Source organism: Sturnus vulgaris, chromosome 2 (genome assembly GCF_052056855.1).
Source record: "Sturnus vulgaris isolate bStuVul1 chromosome 2, bStuVul1.hap1, whole genome shotgun sequence".
NCBI lineage: Eukaryota > Metazoa > Chordata > Aves > Passeriformes > Sturnidae > Sturnus > Sturnus vulgaris.
In genome coordinates, this window is record NC_142244.1 from 17,079,218 (window position 1) to 17,095,474 (window position 16,257).

At 44.9% G+C, this 16,257-nt stretch overlaps 1 protein-coding gene across 1 annotated transcript; it reads right to left on the reverse strand.

The window, feature by feature from the left end:
• Nucleotides 1-332: 332 nt before the first annotated feature.
• On the reverse strand, nt 333-12,280 carry LOC106857026 (uncharacterized). The gene is made up of 6 exons (XM_014882854.2): nt 12,123-12,280; nt 11,050-11,328; nt 9,395-9,643; nt 4,922-5,056; nt 4,212-4,322; nt 333-2,820 (listed from the first exon to the last, which is right to left on the reverse strand). Exons 1-6 carry the CDS (start codon nt 12,181-12,183, stop codon nt 2,660-2,662), a joined length of 996 nt encoding a protein of 331 aa, XP_014738340.1. The 5' UTR covers nt 12,184-12,280; the 3' UTR covers nt 333-2,659.
• Nucleotides 12,281-16,257: the final 3,977 nt, after the last annotated feature.

Below are 16,257 nucleotides of genomic sequence, written 5' to 3' on the forward strand. Positions count from 1 at the left end.
GTGGGTAAAACCAGCCCATCACCCTGCATCCCTGCCCTGCTCAGGCACCAGAGCAGGGCTTGGTGAGCTGCTGGTGTGCATGGATGTGCTTACACATTAACACACCCATTCCTACAGGGACAAGCTTCGTGCCACTGTCCCACAGCCTCTCCTGGGTGACTTACAGATTAATGTCCTCGTCATCTCTGTGCCCTTGACCACCTAAGTCAGCAATAACTTGTTATCACCTTTCCTTTATTTGGCGGTGTGTGAATTTGAAAATAAGCCTGTACTTCCTGTAAAAACCAGAATGAAACATTAAATAATAAAATTTAAACAGTTCTGAAACAAGGTAGAAAACAGATATTTTTATTTGGAACAAAATTAATCATGGGGGGAAAGGAAAGAGAAAAAATAAAACAACAATAGCTGGGCATGAACACATACAGTTAAAAGAAGAGCACAGGCTGCATCACTTCTCTCCTGACAGTAACACAAACTTCTACCCCATTGCTGAATGGCACTTTCAGTGGTAAAGGACAGAAAACCAGCCGTGGTTCAATCTGTCTCACAAAGACCTCTTGCATCTCTATGGAAAAAAATCCTTCCAGGACTGGGATCATAACAGTGGTGGTGCTCACAGCTGCTGGGCACCCCCAGCCCTCCCAGGGCTGCCAGCAGGAAGGCAGCCCCAGGGTAAACTAGAGCTGGGATGCCCCAGCCAGCAGGACAAGGCTGGCCCAGCTCTCTCACCCTCTGTGCTCAAACACTGCCATCTTCTCCAGCGCAGCTCAGAGCACTGCTCAGCCTTTGAAGCATGTGCTGGAGTCGACTGTCCCCTCCTGCCCTTGCCAGAAAGTGCAGAAGTGAAGCAAGGCTGACTCTGTCCCCTCGTTTTGGTGACTCTTGGCCCTGTGACATTCACTCAGCACCCTGTGCCACTTCTTTGTCATTCAACTCACAGCCTTTGAGGAATGTTTATACTGAAAGGAGTTAGAACAGCACCGTAAGGAAAAGAATTATCAAGAATTATCACCTCCCTCTTACCGTGGAAAATCCGATTCCTACGGCAGCCTTTAAAAGCAGAGACAGGCTGAATCACCAACAACACAGTAGACAAGATCCAAACATCTTCTAAAGAGTCACAGGACAAGGAAACAACGAGAACCATCACCTGTGGCTGGGTGTCACTGATGCAGAGCCTTGGCAAGTGCACAGAGATGAAGGAGTCCCAGGTAAGCGTGCAGCCATCCCACCAGCCCCCTCACCTGGCAGAGAAGCCTTCAGCTTAGCCTGGATTCTGCTGGGGTGCTTGCAGCCCTTGCCGGATGGCATTCAATCAGGCGTATCTTAAACCCATTGCCAAGAGACTGACAGTGTCAGCACAATATAAAACAGGGACGAAATGACAAGGGAGGAGAGGAATGCAGTACACGCCTCCCCATCCCTTTTGGTCCCAGTTTGTACAGCTCTGCTTTTACTACCGTGCCTTTCTAGCCCAGCAGGCTAATTTAATGGTAACAACTGATTTAACACCTCGCTCTGACTACTACAATTGTCTTATACAGTAAATATCTTGCTCTGGCATCACATCCTGCAGCACTCCCTGCAGCCTGACAGCTTTGAGACAGAGTCCCTGCCCTCTCCTCACCACAGCTTTCTTCCCTGCAGGTCTGCCCCAGCTGCTCCACAGGCACACCTCCCCTGAGCAGAACAGGACATGCATAGCAGCAAGACTTACCTAAGAGATTCTATAAATTGCTGCTGTCTGTGCAAATAACACAGCCCCCAACAAGCCTACATGCACAGGCAGATGGCTTCATCAGCTTGCAGTAGCTAAACTATTACACTAAAGGCACTAATGCTTGCATTGATAAACGACCTCAGCGTTAAAATCAAGGTTTCTGCCAAAATTGCAGCCCCAAGCCCCCTCCTGTTGCAGGCAAGCAAGCGAGTGACAGTGCTGGCTTAGCTCAGGGGCAGCCCAAGCAGCCAGGATTCTGGTGAAAGGTAACCAAAGGTAACCTGCGCCCTCTGTCATTTGGGGCACCAAGAGGTGAGTAAAGCCAGCATCACCCCGGGTGTGCACCCAGCATCTGCAAGTCAAAAGTCAAGCCCCCACCACTGTTCCTGCTCCATGCAGCAAGAGGTGAGGGCCAAATCACAGGGTCTGGAGCTCAGAGGAGCAGCTCAGATAAGCACCCAGCATAGCAGATACTGAGCTGAGACCTCCTGTGAGTTTCCTCGTGAAAAAATATGCCCTGAAGTCTCCCAAGAAGAAGCTTTTCTCAGGAAATTTCTGGCAAGTCTTTGGTTTCTGCCTGGGTCTGGCAGGCCACCTCAAGCTGCCTGTAGTGCCTGCCCCTGGCAAGGCATGGGGTGGGGCAGGGAGCAGGAGGAGCTGCCCATCTCATCCCAGGCTGTCCCTGGGGCTCCTTGGTTTATCTGCAGCTCTGGTATCAGGCAAAGCATCAAAGAACCTGTCAGGCCACAGCAGTGCAGCCTTGAGGCCACGTGTGTGCTTTTCTCTATATTTTCTATTTTTCTTTTTAAATGAGGTCAGAAGGTCTGACACCTCACATCATCTTTCCCCCTGCTAAAATTTTCCAGACACAGTGAGACTACGGGATGCAAAGGGCAAGAGTGACAGGCTTCAGGGTGGGACAGCAAGCATGTCAGATCAGTCATCAGTTGGATCAGGGAAACAGTCTGAGGCATCTTCCTGGCTTTCCATATCAACTAGAACCTCAGGAGCTGGCATTTCCTCAGCTTCTATCTGCACTGGTAAGTTTTCTTCTGACAGTGGCTGGGGCTCAACACCTTGACCAATCTGGGCAGCGTCTGGAAAAGGGAGAAATGGTTTGTAAGTGCCCACACTATGGCTCACCCCCATGGAAATTCTGCCCCTGGTCCCTGATGCTGCAAGCTGCCTAATCCACTCAGTGCCCTCGCCCCAGGCACCTGCAAGTCAAATTTCAATTTTCTCTGTAACTACTCATTTACTGAGCTATCCATCATGCCTTAGGGCAGTTTGGTACTGAAGCTATCTGGCCTCTTAGTACCAAAGTACTTTAGTACTGTTAGTACCAAACCTTTAGTACCAAAATACTAAAGACAAATCTTACATCTGAATAATTAAAGCTGGCTAACAGCACACGTTTAGTTCTCACCTACTTTCCACATGCATCTCTGCTTTTTACTTAATTGTAAAAAATCTAAATATGGACTAGTTTTTAGTCAAACTTATAATGTGTGAATTTTTTATTAAAAGCTCTACACTTGAAGTATATTAATATTAAACAATGACCTGAAAGAATTTTTTTTCCTCTTTCTTGCTCTATGCTCACGAGTAGCATTTAATATTTTGAAAGCAGAGCAAAGAGCATCCAAGGTTAGATATAAAGCACAGCTGAGCTATAGGAGGCTGTGCATGGTACAGTGAAGGACATCAGAAATGCAGTGCTGAGACCAGGCTGTGACCTATGTAATGCTGCTCCAGTTCATGATGTCTCTGCTAAAACTACTTCAGCTGATGATGGTGCATTACTAGGCAAGGCATTGCCAGCATTTGTGTTTGGGAAGCAAAACTGAGGGAAACACAATACAAAAAAGTGGATATTAATATCAAGCACTTACAGAACAGGAGATTTCTGAAGGGTTTTTATCACAGCACTCTCTTGACCATATTGTGCTAAAGCTGTGGGGATTTATGCTCGATTTCTTTGAAGAATTTAAAATGTGGCCATATCCTCACTGTAGCCTCAGTTTAAGAAAATGCACAAGCCTCCGGCTTTGATGGGATTTAACTGTGTTTACAGCTCAGCATATTGGCTCCTGCTGTCCTGAAGATGACTGCTTACAAAAACAATGCCAATTTTAATAAAATGTTACTGATGACAAGGGGAGAGGGGTGAGAAAATTGCAGGAAAACTGCTGAGTTTTTTTGGGGGGGTTGCTGTTTTTGAGGTATGTGTTTTATTTAGCAGAGGAGATACTGGAACAGACATCCTGCAGCCTGCTGGCAGCACCTTCTGTGGGATGCTTTGTGGCATGGCTGCCTCTACCTCTCATGGCATGAGTAAGGTACTGAAAAATGCCATGCTGCAACTCCTGGAGAAGGTGCTGGCATGTCCCAGGCCCCTCTCTGCTGTCACCTCCAGCCCCACCAGCCACACACAAAGGCTGTGTCCCTCCTAAACAAGGTGTCTGGATAAACAGGTTGCTGGACTTACCAGGCTTTGGAGGACGGTCGGTTTGAGCCTCGACACGGTCTCCATTGGGGGGGCTCTTCGTGCCTTCACCAGACACCACTGACATTGTTAATCCATCATCCTTCTCCTCCTCTGTGAAACCAAAACCGGGGATTTGAAGGAAGAGGCCTCCCACAGCCCCAGGTTCAGCAGGTGTGCTGTGATGCCAGACCCCCAGCACGCGTTTGTGTCCCCTGCTCACGCAGCGCTGGCTCCGCTCCCGGCACAGACAGATGCCAGAACAAAGGGTCACTGCCGACCTGCCAGAGACCTGCCTGGCCATGCTGGCAGGGTCACAGCTTGAGGTGGCACGGCCAGATTGCACTCGGGGACTGCTGCTGACAGAGGACTGCCATCAGAAACATTCAGGTCATTTTGGGATCGCACCCGAATGAGGTTCAATTTTATTGCCCATAGGAAAGATTTCACTGTAGGTTTTTCTTCTTTCTGTGCCAGGAGCACAGGGTGAGGGGAATAAAGGAAAAGTGAGGTTTAACTCAGGACCCTGTAAGAGCTGCCTATCAGCAAGCAGACTTCTGCTCCAGCAGGTCAAGGGAGGACAGGCTGGAGGACAAGCAGCCACCCAGCTACTCTAGAGACCAGGTTACCCTAAGGCCACGTAAACCACAGCCTGCACAAACACAGTCCTCTCTAAAATTAATCAAAGGGAGGTCACAGCATTCCCCACTCACCTGAAGGCACTGGGATGAACTTGTGTCTCCTCCTCGTGCAGCAACATATGGCTGCAGGCAAAGCCACCAGCAGGATGAGCACACCCGCTGCACACCCTGCCAGGATGTAAATGAACCCCGGGTACTGCAGCAGGTCTGCAAGAAGGACACAGCTTTGTTAGGTACCGTGGTGGACAAACTCCTTTCTCCCAGTGGGAGAAACCCTGCAGCCAGGTTAGAGCTTGTTGACATTACTGTTGCTTTAGTTTGGATCAGGGCAGCTGACGCTGAACCATGGCACTTTGTGATTTATGTAGCATCCTTCAATTATGGAATGGAATGTTACACTAAGAGAAGAGGCCTGTGCTGTGTGCATTCACTTCTGCCTGCTCTGACCACTGACATCTAAGGTAATCTGTAAATTTTAATGAAATTTAACAGAGAAGGTGATGGGTTTGAAAGTTACTACGCTTCAACAAGTTGTATGAAAATGGGCAGCTGAGGAGGGAGACCTAAGGAAGCACCTCCTGCTGAAGGAAAAGCTGCAGAGATGGTATCAGAAAATCTGCTTAGGACAGTCATATAATGACTGCACCAACCCCAGAGCACATCTGGTCAGAGCCTGCACTGCCTCAAACACCAAAAGCTGTGGCCCCTACAGCCAAAGCTGTAGGAAAAAATCCTTCCCTGACTCCGCTGCTTCTCGGGGAAGGATTTCACTCTGCTCCCTGCCCAGCCAGTGTTGGATCCCAGAAGCCTGGGATTTTTGAGCTTTCTGTGCTTTCTGGCACTGACCCCCAGGAGAACACTGCTTCTGACCTGAGGCCTTGGAGAAGGCTCCCAAATTTGAGTGATGGAGTTAAAGGCACGGGTGTGTAGTTAAAATAGAACTGTGCGATTTCACATGGTGAAGGGTTTTAAATTTAAAGTTTTTATAGTATAGTGATAGGTATAGGACAAAATGGAAAATTTTAGGTGGTTTCTTTTAGGTGTTCATCTTCCTTCTTCTTCATAGTTTCAAGTAGTAGTTTCCAGTTAGACAGTTAGTACTGCACTGAAGGTCATGAAAGTTTAGTTATTAGGTCAAAAGTATAAATAATATGTGTAAATTCTCTATTAGACTATTTAACTTTAAAAGACCTTGTAGCTAAGTTCACCTCTGTTTTGCTCACTTCGAGCTAGTAGCTGAAAGTATTGCTAAACTCTCTGTACTTTAAATAAGATTTAATAAATAACCAAGCCCAAACACGAAAAAATTTGTCTCCTTTGTGTTCTTTAATCCTAGCTCTAATAAAGACAAAAAGACTTCAAACCAGCCACTGATTAAGTGGTGCAAAACACCACCACCTTTACAGGCCAGGAGAGTGAGGAACATGCAGCAGGAGTGAGGGCTGCAGATGGCTGAGCAGAAAGGCAGCACAGGGCAGTGGTGCCACAGGGCAGTGGCAATTGTCACCCAGCTCAGCTCAGAGTCACTCTGATGGTGCAGACCTGCACGTTCCCTGCTGCTGAGCACGCAGCTGGTAGAGGGCATCACAGACTTGCACAAGAGAGACCCAGCCAGGCTTCCTCCTTTGTCACTTTTTATCTTCTTTTTCTCTTCAGTCGGAGTCATGAGAGATGGAATTTCGTGTTTGGATGCAGATGTTTATTAATTCCTATCTATATTACAGTGAGTGCTCCAGCACTTCTAGCTAACAAGCTGAAAATGGAGAAATGGCAATGGATCTCACTCGTTACAAAGTCTTTTAAGTCTTAACAGTCCAATTAAAAACTAACACCAAAATTATTTTTACTTTTGACCCAATGACCAAACACCTGTGACCCACAGTGTGGCATTTCCTATCCAATTAAAAAGTACCACTGTACCCAAGAAGAAGAAGATGAAGAAGAAAGAAAACCTCTGCCCTAAAACCTCCATCTTGTTTTATACCTATTACTAGATTTTAAAACCCCAAATTCCAAATCTTTCACCATGTGACATTACACACTTCTATTCAAACTACACACCAGTGATTTTAGTCGAATCATTAATTTTGGAAGCCTTCTCCAAGGCCTCCAAGGTCAAATGCAGTGTTATTTTGGGGGTCAGTGCCTGACAGCACAGAAAGTTCAAGACTCCCTGTTTCCAGGGAGTTTTCCTTCACTGATATCATCTGCTCCAGCTTGGGGCAGCCTCTAGGAAATCTCTTCTTGCTATTTGCAAAAAACCCTCACACAGCTCCACTATAACATAAATTCCTTAAAACTCCTTAGGTAAGTCCGTGTCATCCCTTTCTGAATAATTTAACTCCTTTTCTGCAGCAACCAACAGGCTCATTTGGAGCTTATTTTCACACCCTCAAAAGCACTAATTGCTCCATATCTCCAGAGACTAGGAGGAATTTTAAATGCTCCAGGATGTACTACACATCACCATACTCCACCTGCTCACTGGGACAATAAAAACAACTGCACACAGGTGTTCATGGTATTTTCAGACTGCTCGTTCCAGTCTTTTTAAGAACAATTACCAAGTTCAAAAAAAAATCCATATTCAAAATTTAAAACTTTAAGCGACTCAGAAATAACTTCCCTAATTATTTTAGTTGACAAAAGCTTAGAGAATATTGTCAAAAGTATAAATACAAGTTGGAATTTTTTTCCTGAATCTTTTTCCTAAAAATTTGCCACTTGTTAATAAAGTCTTTTTGAGATAAAACATTACATTAAAAATAAGCAATGAACAAGTCATTAATGAATAAAAATCTTTTATATATGTTGACTTCTTAATTTCTGAATCCTGTATGTTCAGAGCCCTGTGTTGCCTGGGAAGTTTACAGCATTTCTGCCAAATTGTTTTTGGTAATAATTATTCAAAATTAGTTTAATCAGCCAACAGGTTGCCCAAATGGATGTTTTCACATAGATTGTATACCTACAGTGGAAAAACGAAATTCAGCCCTTTGCCTGGAACAAATAATCCACAACAAAAACCGTTAATCTTCAATTAAATTAAATGAACCCATTTCCCTCTTCAATTCATTTTACTGGTATCCAGAATTGCTTTAATTCACTTTTTACAAATGTGGTTGCATTTGGTAACTAAAAAGTGGAATTGCTGCCACTTTCTTTCTTTCAGACCCTTCCAAATATATATTTATGTGTGTATCCATCCCTAAAGAGATATCACTAAATTCCCTCATGAGCTTTCCAAGAAGGGAACAGATATTGCACCCAGGGGACTGGGCAAGCACCCAGGATCAGCCATGGAATCTGTCAGCACTTGTGTGATTTATCACAGGGTTTGACTGAAGAGCTCATGGATGTTCACATCCTCGTTCCCCAGCTTGGGTCTGACTACACTGAACAGCCTCCAACCGATTTAACTGGGCAAAATTCAGGTCACTGCTCCACAGCCACAAATGCCACATCTGCACAGACTGGCCAGCAGTGCCAGGCATGGACAGCCCACAGCATTCCTGCCACCACACTGGACACAGGGTCTAGGTCAGCAGGAATGCTTTCACACCAACTGCATGCCAACCACAGAAGAAAAGACAGCATCTGCTGTGGAGCTGGAGTGTCCCAGACAATTCCTAAAATGCTACAGTACAGTTTCGCTAGTGGCAAAAGTGATTAACTTAATTACAGCAAAATTTGTCAAAAACCTTATGGTTTTGACAGCCAATTTGTCAAAAATCTTATGGTTTTGTAGCTTTGATAACCATCTTTGCTGCCAGAGAGTAAAAGAACCTTCACTACTGGATGTTCAAATTAAATTATATCCAAGGATCCAGATTCTCTGTATCATTAAATTCTGGCCTTATTGAAGCAGAATACTCAGCATTTATGAATAGTTTGCAAATGGATAAAGTCCCAGCCTTCTCGCAGACTTACATGTCTGAGCAAGGATATGGAGGGGAAAAAACCCCTACATTCCATAAATAAGTTGCTTGTGTCTTTACCCACTTCTGATGGATGGGGCTGATGGAGAGACATTTGTATAGATCAGAAAATATTTTGTGCTTCTGGCCTAGATAAGGGGAAAAGAGATGAGGCAAAACACCTCAGCTGAGTCCAGCACCAACAGGGCTGAATTAGTGGAAGGGTTTTTATGGGGATGCACAGGAACTGGAAGGCATCTGGGTCATGGATGCACATCAGAGTAGGAAGCAGCCTGTGTTTCCAAAGCAGCATAGAGGATTGATGCACAGGAGAGTGCAAATCTCCATCACCAAAAAGTAGGAAAAGAGACAGATGGAGATCCATCCTTGCTGCAGAGCTGGGTAAAAGGAACTCCTCAACAAACTTATGGTGTCTGTGGTTGTAGGCTGTGTCAGTCCAAGGCACAAGAGGGAGAAGGAAATCAAGGGGCTGCTTTCTAAAGGCATGATTTGGTAACTCTGGAAGGGAAATGCCAGAGGACAGAAGAATTTGGTATTTTGAAGCAACTCCTCAGTTTGCTGCTGCAAGAGACCAAAAGGAAGATTTTCTGGAGATGCCATTACTCACCGTAGCTGCAAGACAGCGTAATGGGTCTGGTCCTTGTGACACTGTTCCCCTTCAAAACTTCACAAACAAACTCCCCAGGCTCAGTTTTGTCCAGTTGAACCTTCTTCCCAGCATCCTTAATGCAAGCCCCCTCAGCTTTCAGGTGGGTGCCATTCAGCAGCCACCGAAAAACCAGGATCTCGTTGCTGGCCACGTTGCAGGACAGCTCTGCAGTCCCATCAGGGAAGCACTGGATACCAATGGTCGGCTCTGGACACACACAGCATGGGGCAACAGGAACAGGGAGGAAAGAGAGAGGTGAGGAGAGGACCAGCAATCCCAGTAATACCACATTTACTCTGTCAGGGGAGCACAGAAACAAGTGAGCAGACTCTTGAGTGCCTGCACTCTGCCCTGAAATGCTTAAAGTGCCCACTCCAACACTGCTAGTGACTCTTGATCCCTGCTTTAGAGATGCCACCAAAAACTGGCATCTTTTCATTATCCTAACTAACATTGGAGAAAAAAATAAAAGCCCCTGGTCTGAGAGGATGGTGGAAACATCCAAAGCATGTGCCAGCCAGAGCCCTCCTCTGTAATCAGCAGGTAATCATAGCTTTGGAGGAATCTCAGCCCTTCCCTCCACCAGGGGTTTGTACTTTTGCTGTCATTCTGTCCCTTCTTCCATTTTAGAGTGGAACTGGTGCAAATCATGGCCAACATGGGTACAAACACAAGACACCTGCAGCTAGATACAATACTCACACCAGGACATTTTAAAATTAGTCAATGAATAATTGCTCTTGCTACATTTCCCTAAATTTCTCACTTTCAGTCTAGTACAAGGAGCAAACCTATTTCCTATTTCATTTGCCACTTTGCAAATACAAACTAGATAGAGAACTGGTATGGTTTCCTGACAGCAGGAGTAACACTGAGAACATCCACCCATGGAAATAAGACATCACTTTCTTGTGCTAGCATATCATCTTCAGTTAAAATTTCCTGCTTCCACGAACATGTTGGCTGTGGAAGTTTTTCCCTGCCTTAGGGGTGGCAACAGAACAGAAGGAGGAGGCAAATGTTCCCAAAGTAAATCCACTGAAATGGAGGTTAAACCCAGGACACTTCTGCAGTCTTTGACTATTTCCAGTCTAAGCTCCTGTTCTTCATACCAAGGAGTCACATCTTTGACCTACTGTGCACAGCAGTTCCGCCTGTTTGCACCCAAAAGGTGTAAGGGTTCATTTGTCTTCACTGAGACCAGTTTGCTCAGACATTTTCATTACAGTTTCCTACACTTCAATTTATCTTAGAAGCCTGTGTAAGTGAAAGCCCTGCAAAAGGAATGGTGGTGATGAGGACCAGAGCAGAGCTCTGTCTGCTATTCAGCAGGAGGACAAACCCTCCTAAGCCTTCTCCATATTAACCCAAGCAATGAGCTGGATCCTGTACAGAAGTGACTTTGTTTCTGTCTTTGCTGTCTGCAGATGGATGAGTGGGCACACCAAAGGGAGCAGGAATTCTGAGGCCACGGGAGGGACACTGGCAAGGTTCCCAGGGGCACCTATAGCTCCTACAAGCTCAAGCAGTTTCTTTGGAAAAATTTCAAGGCATCAGGTTTCCAACTAGATTCACAAGTTCAAAAGCTTTTTGTTGCTAAGAAGGCCACTTACCAAATACTTCCAGTATAAAATTTCTGGTGGTGTTCTGAAAAACAAATCCGTATTTTCCTTCATCATCTTTCTCCACACTCCTCAGCACTAGGGAGCCGTTCTCCAAGTTCAGCCATCTACTGGCAGAAGTGCCACACTTGGCCAACAAAGTATCATTTAGGACAGTTGTAGAGCATTTCTTATCCTCCCTGCTCATGCTGGAGAAGGTCTGCAGGCTTTGGATTTCCAAAGAAAAGACTGCCGAGTCCCCACTGAGTGCACCAGTCCAGATGGCAGAGCCTGGAAAGAGAGCAAGCTTGCCATGTCCATCCATCCCCTCCTGGCTGCCTCCCAGGAAGGAAAATGCCCAGGTGAGACATAAGAGGGACAGACCTAACCCTAGGGACAAGCTGGATCACCAGTGATTGAAAATTAGAGGAGTGGGACACCTTCCATAAGGTCCAGCTTCCCCCCACCTCAACAGCACAGGAATGGTGTGCACACTATGCACACAGGGAAACAAAAAGCTGAACAGCTGGTTTTTCTCTCCCTAAATCTAAGATGATCATCTACCAGCCCCCATCAGAAATGAGAGACTGTGCAAAGAAAGGTTCTCAGGGCATCAGTGGCATGGACCTCGCACAAAGGGTAGCAGAAGAGTAAAGTCACAGTTTTAACTTGAACAGGTCCCACATTACACTTGCACATTATGAAGTTGTTGTGTGTAAATCAGAGGGGGGTAAATGGCTGTGTGACAGCAGCCTGGGGACTAACCCAAGGTCACACCGAGTGTTGGGAGCTGGACCACATCGCTCCCAAGCCAGCACTCTGCATTACAAGGACCTTACATTCCCCACTGAAAAGCTTCTACAGACACAGGACACTCAGAAAGTACCATATTGTTACTTATCGCCTGTTTAGCAGGAAAAGAATCTGTGTTACTTTGGTCTGCCTCCCCTTTCATGCATTAGCAGCTACACTATTTGATGTCATCCCAAACCTGGTAGCGTTCTTAAAAGATCTTGGAGCAAAATTAGGGCATCTGCTCATCTTGGCAAATCTGTGCCAACCCCATAAAGAAAAATTTTACTTACCTTGAGTAACAGTTATTATCACCAGCAAGCAGAGCAGAGTAAAAGGAGAGTTGAAATCCATTTCAAAGAGCTCCTTGCATCATATGCTGAGGAGACGATCTGGCTACAGAGCTCGGTGAATATAGTGCTCGGGAAATGATGTCAGAAGCAAGAGTGGAAAAAAAAAAAAAAAAAAAAAAAAAAGAGAAGAGAGTCCATAGTGGACAGATTGAATGATGTTTCAAAATAGACCTGCAAGGTTTTGGGTGACTGAACTCGGGCTGAGCCACAATGTGCTCTGCAAAGTCCCGCAGCTCAGAGGTAGCTGCGAGTGTGAGAATAGGGCTGAGAGGTGAGGGGAGACAAAAATCTCTCCTGGTCATCTCACCCCATTTAGGAAGACCCTAACGTCAAGAGCAGGCAAAGGAGAAACACCTGTTTCTTTCATTCTGTTATAGTTTATCAAAGTACAGCATCCCCACCCATGGGGGAGAAATTAGTCTAATCAGATAAAGCACTGCACATGAAAACCAGCTGATTTTCTGAAATACTAAAAATTATCTCAGCAGCAGAAAGGAGGTGTGAGTCAAGGCTCTCCCTCTGTTCCCAAAGGTTGTGCTGCCAATGTGAACTTTGCCAGACTCTTTTAGTGGCTGAGTGGTACCTGCCATGCAGAAAAGGCTCCACACAGCCACCCCAGACAAAGAGCAGAGCTTATGGGAAGTTGCATTGCAAAACTAAACTGAATGTAGCCCAAAAGCCTCCCCAGCTCTATTTGGAGTGCAAATCTCAGAGAGAAGACTGAAAAGCCAATTCTGAAACGCTGGAACCAGTTATCTGGAGAGCCAGGTAGGACCAGATACTTTGCACTTTTTGAGATGGCTTAAAGCTCACTGGATGTTGTCCTGAGTGCCAAGGTGGGTTACACAAACAACACTACAGGAACTGAAGGAACTAAACTGGTATAGTATTAGAGTCAATATCTGGATGCTTTCAGAAGCTTAGCAGATATGCTGGGGAATAACTAGAACAGCTGGGTACCCTATACTTTTGTGCTGTTTCTCTGGACAGAAGCAGACACACAGCCTTTAAGGGAGCTCCACACAGCAGGTTCATGTGCACACACACGTTTCTGAGAAGTGGGTAAAACCCTTACGTTGTGGTCTGCACTATTTTTCAATCAATCTGGCTTTGCTTGAACAATTCCACATTTCAGCCACAGGTTTGGCCACTCTGACTTCTTATCAATAACAATTGCATCTCAACTCCTGCTCCCAGTGTCCCAAACTTACAAATTTGGTTCAAGGCTATCACAGCAATATGCTGTCTTTATCATATGTGCATAGGACAGGCTAAATTGATCTAAGATGAGACAGAAATAGACTTCTCTGAGAAAAAGCAGTGAAGTGAGTCTTCAGACACAGCAGTACAGAGGAAGGGAGAGAGAAAAAAGTATTTACAGTAAGAAACACTTTCATTTCCTTCTGTGCTGCTGAAATAACATGAAGAAAATCTCTCTCAAATACCACTGCAAGACTGGGGCTAACCATCTGCCTCGGATGTGCACATTCAACTTCATTTCACCTTCATGCTTGAAGGGCAAGCTGGTAGAGCTCAGGGTTGCAGACACCAGACAGGACAGACAGCATGTGCAGGGTTGCTTCCAAACAGCATCCCAGATTGTCCAGAATCTCAGCAAAACAGGATGCAAAAGGAGTCTGCATAAAGACTAATCCAGCAAAAGTTCACCTCCTCTTCCAGGCAGTGAGAGCAGAGCTCATTTACACATTTGCAGTAAAATCCAAGAAAAATACAGCCTTTCTGCTGCCACTCTGTTGTTACAGAAGTGACTCTGCACCACTGTGACATTGCAGTGTCCTGCATTTTGTCTCCCTCTCAGTGACTCCAGGGCAAATGAGTACATTTATGAGTTCAATATTTCTGACTGCAAGTGCCCCATACATCACACAGTATATGAAGTCCCATTAGGCTTCTTCTGTCCCTCACATCCTCACTAGCTAAAAAAAACCCAAAAGGAATCACAGCCAGGATAAAGATGACAGCACACACACAATCTGTGTTGTCATCAATCAGCAACGTCTTTTAGAGCAACACTCTCAAATTTCACATATAATGAAACTGTTAGACGAGATCTGGCATTAATTTCTAGCATTGCCTAATGAGTGCTCTCAGCATCCTTGACTAGGCAGAGAATTCAGTTCCCCTTTTTATATAATGACACAGAATTTTGTGTGATTACTGCAGACGAAAAACACCTTATAAGGCTCAACGAAATCACAAATAGAAAAAGGGGGGAGGGAAGGTGGACCAAATAAAAAACCCAAGAATTTGTAGTTTGAAGGTGAACTAAGACCTTTTTCACTCAGTGAGCTGCAAGCTCACAGGGTCATTTTGCCCCTTCACACTGAAGGCTTCATAAAAGGGGAATGGAGATTCATTCCATAGATGGCACAAGGCCTTGATGGAGCATGGGAGATGGGAAAACCTGAGCTAGCAAGTAAAGCAGGAAATAACCCATGAAATATTATGGAGAAATCTGTACATATCACCTCCTCACATTTCCCTTGCCACAAGCTGGTAAGCATAGGCAGTACACCTATTTTTACTGCCATTAATGAGTGTCAGTGCTCACTGGGGAAACACACAGGCCCAGAGAAATGCTTCTGTGTGGGGCAGCAGGACCCCAGAGAATGATGAAGATTCATATTCATCTGGACTCTTTCTTTGTTACATTAAACTAGCCAAAGAGCTGTGCTTATCTTCAAGATCTTTCTTGATTATAGAAATAGAGATAAAGTAGAAATAAAAGTAAATGCTAATGTCAGAGCCTCGACTACAGATGATATCTCCATGACAGCGACATTTAAAGAAACCCACAAATTAAAAAAAGGGCACAGCAGAAATGTGCTGAGATCAGAAGCTGCTACAGAAAGGCTCCAGACATAACTATGGACAAGGTTCATGTTGTTTTCTCCATCCTGTAGCACCTCTGGGAAAGGCACAGTCCAACACTTGGAGTCAGAGCCAATAGGAATGCACTCTCTTACTCTCTTCTTCAGAGAATATCATGGATATTTTCATCTTTCTCTTGCTAAGGGATGGAAGGAAGGTCCAATATCCTACTAACACATACAGTTCCTCTGACATGGCTCTCCCAGCGTGGCCCATGATGACAAGTGAAAAAGAAAAGCCCATAAATGGAAAAAAACTGCTAGAAATGACACAGTTTATATTTAGCTGCGTGCAGGGTGAAATGCTTAGAATTAGCTTGAAAAAAAGAAAGACAAAAACCAACCCCAAAGGTTTATTATTGCAGAGCTATTCAGGGCTCAATCCTGTCACTACAAGAACAAGGCTTAACTTGACCACATTCCTCTTCCTCCTTGCTTTGTCTTGCCTCATTTTGATGGGAAAGCAGATTTTGCTAAACCCCAACTTGGAAGGTGAACTTGGGGAACTTCACTGACATTGCCACCTTCAAGCTAATCATGTAAGTGTCATTTACAAAGGAAAAGAGATTTCACAGGTTAAAATTCTCTGCAGGATTCACTGAAAAGTGTCTGAGCATTACATCTGCTGTGGTTAGGAGAAGGTTAAAGCCCAGCTCATTTAAAAAAAATCTTCAGATACAATGCAGAATGGGGACAAAAGCCACCAGGACAGCATTATAACCACACGATTGCAGGTGGTTGTGACAGGGATTCCCTATCTGTCACACTCTAGTACATGAATAACCTAATGTGACAGTCAGAAGATTTGAAAAAGCAGCAAAAAACACATTGTGCCTTTTCCTGAAGCTTTGCTACCACACACAAGAAACTGCAGCTGCTGATACCTGCAACAAATTAAAGCATTCAAGAGCTTTAAAAAGTTTCTTTTAAGCAGCAGAGAATATTCTTTGATTGAAAAAACAACTATAACTCCCGGGTCATTTAACTTTGTATTACTTACTAGAAGTGCTTGGAAAATGCAGACGTTTGGGATAATGGCTGTCTTGACAACAGACTGAAAGTCACTGTAAAGGCACCAGAACAGCACTGGGGAAAAAAAAAAAATAGGAGATCCACAAACTGAAAGAGGCTGAAAATCGTGTTTTATAGGATCAAAGCTGGAAACACAGCCTCGACATGCCAAG

Bases quoted from the DNA above. Each gene is read 5' to 3' on its own strand.
- LOC106857026 (XM_014882854.2), bottom strand. From the start codon at position 12,183: ATGGATTTCAACTCTCCTTTTACTCTGCTCTGCTTGCTGGTGATAATA. The intron at 9,644-11,049 runs GTAAGTGGCCTT...GTGTGTGTCCAG, and splicing joins TTTTATACTGGAAGTATTTG to AGCCGACCATTGGTATCCAG. The intron at 2,821-4,211 runs GTAAGTCCAGCA...TCCCTTTTCCAG, and splicing joins CGACCGTCCTCCAAAGCCTG to ACGCTGCCCAGATTGGTCAA.